This window comes from Panulirus ornatus, chromosome 5, assembly GCF_036320965.1.
Source record: "Panulirus ornatus isolate Po-2019 chromosome 5, ASM3632096v1, whole genome shotgun sequence".
Taxonomy (NCBI): domain Eukaryota; kingdom Metazoa; phylum Arthropoda; class Malacostraca; order Decapoda; family Palinuridae; genus Panulirus; species Panulirus ornatus.
This window is the reverse complement of record NC_092228.1, coordinates 22,287,558-22,291,006: the sequence shown is the minus strand read 5'-3', so window position 1 is coordinate 22,291,006 and position 3,449 is coordinate 22,287,558. Positions and strand designations below refer to the sequence as shown.

General features: G+C 46.0%; 1 protein-coding gene across 1 annotated transcript; it reads left to right on the top strand.

The window, feature by feature from the left end:
• The first annotated feature begins 392 nt into the window (after window positions 1-392).
• On the top strand, window positions 393-2,918 carry LOC139746749 (uncharacterized). The gene is made up of 2 exons (XM_071658257.1): window positions 393-1,598; window positions 1,785-2,918. The coding sequence occupies exons 1-2, from the start codon at window positions 510-512 to the stop codon at window positions 2,157-2,159; spliced, it is 1,464 nt and encodes a 487-aa protein (XP_071514358.1). The 5' UTR covers window positions 393-509; the 3' UTR covers window positions 2,160-2,918.
• The last annotated feature ends 531 nt before the right edge of the window (window positions 2,919-3,449 follow it).

Sequence of the window (3,449 nt, the reverse complement as noted above, 5' to 3'; positions counted from 1 at the left end):
CCAACAGAGTTAAGAGTTGTTTTTATTGTGGCAAGGCTGGGCACCAGGTGAGGGATTGCTGGGCTCGAGAGGAGGAATTTAGAGATTCTACCGTGAGTAGACCGGTGAATCTCCTCTCAACTTTAGGGCCACTTAGTAAAGTAGGTGAGGCTGTCCCTGCTCTTAGGAAAAAGAGGGGTTGCGAGAGTGTAGTTAAGGATCCGTTCTGTGGGAACTACAATGCGTTCCTGTCTGAGGGCTATGTTAGTAGATGTGGTGTACGACGAAAAGTAACCGTATTACGGGTTTCTGGTTCTCTGCAGTCCCTGATGTTGGATGGCTTGGTGCCGCGAGGAGAGTTTGGAGACCGAGTCTTGCTAGATGGACTGTCGGGTCCCAAGGAAGCTCCACTAATCGATGTGAGGGTAGAAACAGATCTCTTCACGGGCCATGCTCTCATAGGGGTTGTAGATAGGTTACCTGTCTCAGGTGTGGACTTTGTGTTAGGCAATGACCTAGCGGGTGGGAAGATGAACCCAATGCCGGTGTTGCCTACGGGCCCGGTGGAGTCCACGGAGGCAGTGCAGCTTGATGAAGAAGTACCAGAGTTAGTCTGTAACCACGATGATGCCAGGTCTATGACAGCTGGCACGGCAGGCCGTGTGCCTGACGACATAGCCGTTGAAACGGAGGAAGTGAAGACCAGCGAGAGGAGGCTGTGTGATACCCTCTCCCCTGGTATAGACTCCGTTGAAACGCAGGAAGTTAAGACTCTCCCCCCGACTGAGACCAGCGAGAGGAAGCTGTGTGATACCCTCTCCCCTGGTGTAGCCTCCGTTGAGACAGTGGACCTAAAGACTCTTCATGAGGGTGAGGCCAGCGAGAGGAAGCTGTGTGATACCCTCTCCCCTGGTGTAGCCTCCGTTGAGACAGCGGACTTAAAGACTCTTCATGAGAGTGAGGCCAGCGAGAGGAAGCTGTGTGATACCCTCTCCCCTGGTGTAGACTTCGTTAAGACGGAAGAAGTGAAGTCTCTCCCTACGAGTGAGTCTAGTGAGAGGAAGCTGTGTGATACCCTCTCCCCTGGTGTAGACTCCGTTGAGACTGAGGGTTTGTCTCATGCTCATTTAAGAGAGAAGACTCTCCCTGAGGATGAAATTAGTGAGGAGAAGATGTGTGATGCCTCCTGTGCTGTTTACGAGTCCGTACAAGAGTCAGTGGGTGAGACTGAGGATTTGTCTCGCGCCCATTCCAGAGAGACTCAGGAACGGAGGACAGTATGGTATGACAAACGATCTCGTTTAAGAAGGTTTGAGGCGGGCGACGAGGTGTTGCTTCTACTACAGCAGTCAGGTCAACCCTTGGTTGTCTTTTCTAAGGGTTCTTACACCATTATCTGGAGTGTAAGAGGCTCCAATTACCTTGTCTCTACCCCCGATAGGCGCAGAGGTCGGAGATTATGTCCCGTCAACATGCCTAAGCCATATTTCAGTCGTGATCCTCCACCCTTGGAACCGAAGGTGCCAGTCTGCATCATCTTGCGTCCAGCAGTAGCCGTGTGTGACGAAGTCGACGACGTAGCTGCGTGTGCCTCGAAGACTTGGGACCCGGGCGGAAGCGTGAGAGAACTGAAGTGTTGCTTGTATATAGTTGGGTACTATAGGATGTTCATTGTAAATTTTGCAACAGTCGTAACCCCTCTGACAGATTTGTTGAAGAATGATATCAGATGTTGGGAATGAGCAGTGTGAGACAGTCTCTCTTTTTAGTTAGGAACCCTACTTTTCAACTGTTTTATTTTGCAGGCTCCAACCAGATTAGCTGTGAATGCCGCCAGTGTTGTAAAAGCTGGAAAGGTCCCCATGCAGGAGGACAGAGAGAAGGTTGAGCCCAAACATATAGCCCCCACCAAGAAGAGGGAACTTTTGTTTTGCTATTTGTATTGTAGCACTTTGTTTATGTGTTATTCAAGCAATCATAGAAGTAACCTTTGTTTTCCTATTTGTATTATAACACTGTATATTTGTGCCCTTCAGCCAATCAATTTAGAGTGTACTGACTACCAAACCTTTCAAAAGTTATGGGAACGGAGTCAGAAATTAAATAGGTGGGCCTTGTTATGTACAATTTATAGTGTACATTGTTTTCAGCACACCTCATGTGTTAACAGACTGTGTTAGCTGATTGTTTATCCCGCTCTTAAGAAAATTCCTCTTCCAGGAATTTTCTCCTTTAAGGAGGGGGGTGTTACGGAACACGTGTGCTTGTGCTCACATGTTCGCGTATATAACGTGTGTGTGTCCTTGTGTATTGATATTTCTTATCAGGACGAGGATTAAGACGTCCTCGGAGCGTCAGTTCACACCAAGCATTAGGCGTAATACTTTAATTTTAATTTTATTTTGAAACCAGATGGTCATTTGTCCTTGAGCACCCCGACCCTTCTCCGAGGAGGGGGGGGGGGGGGAGTAAGTTGTCATCCGCTGCGGAATATTTCGCCACCCGTACTGGACATGTCGCTGCAGGCTTACCAGAGGGAGGGTGACCTACGCAGTTTGTGTAACTGTTCCTCCAACCAATCAGAATGTAACTGAAGCTCATAGCCAATCAAAATGTAAGGTTGTATAGCTAGCAGGGAACGCTTATATACCCATGACACCCGCTGAGTCTCGCTCTTTCTAGCCCAGCGAGGTAAGTGGTCCACCCTTGCTGTAAGTCCTGCTGTGTGGTAAGCCTGTAAGCCCTGCTGTGCTATAAGCCCATTACCCAAGTGTTGTGCTGTAAGCCCGTTATAATTATCAGTGTAATGTTATCGAAGAACTGCCATAGAGGAAAGAGAACTCCTGGCTTGAAATCTTATCTGGAATGTTAAGTCATGTACAAATGTTATCTTATGTTCAATGTTAACTCTAATGTTCAGTGTTAACGTAATGTTTCATGCTTGAATTATGTGCCTATCTTTGTACACTTGAATTCTTTCATTATAAGTAGATTTAGTGTAATGCTGGTCTTTAATTCAATCCCATAACTTTATTATTGTGTTATCCTGAGTTGTGCAACTTGACAAATCTATAACGTCCTTGCAAGACAAGGAACAGTAGTATTTGTAACATATGTTACTTGCGACCTTGCCTGAATAAGTGTTGAATTCGTAACAATATATATATATATATATATATATATATATATATATATATATCTTTATTTATTTATTCATTTTGCTTTGTCGCTGTCTCCCGCGTTTGCGAGGTAGCGCAAGGAAACAGACGAAAGAAATGGCCCAACCCAAACCCATACACGATGTATATACATACACGTCCACACACGCAAATATACATACCTATACATCTCAATGTACACATATATATACACAGAGAGACACACACATATATACCCATGCACACAATTCACACTGTCTGCCTTTATTCATTCCCATTGCCACCTCGCCACACATGGAATACCATCCCCCT

Excerpts from the sequence above, each read along its gene's own strand:
- LOC139746749 (XM_071658257.1), top strand. The coding sequence starts at position 510 with ATGAACCCAATGCCGGTGTTGCCTACGGGCCCGGTGGAGTCCACGGAG. Across the intron at positions 1,599-1,784 it reads CTTGGGACCCGGGCGGAAGC|GCTCCAACCAGATTAGCTGT; the intron begins GTGAGAGAACTG and ends TTTATTTTGCAG.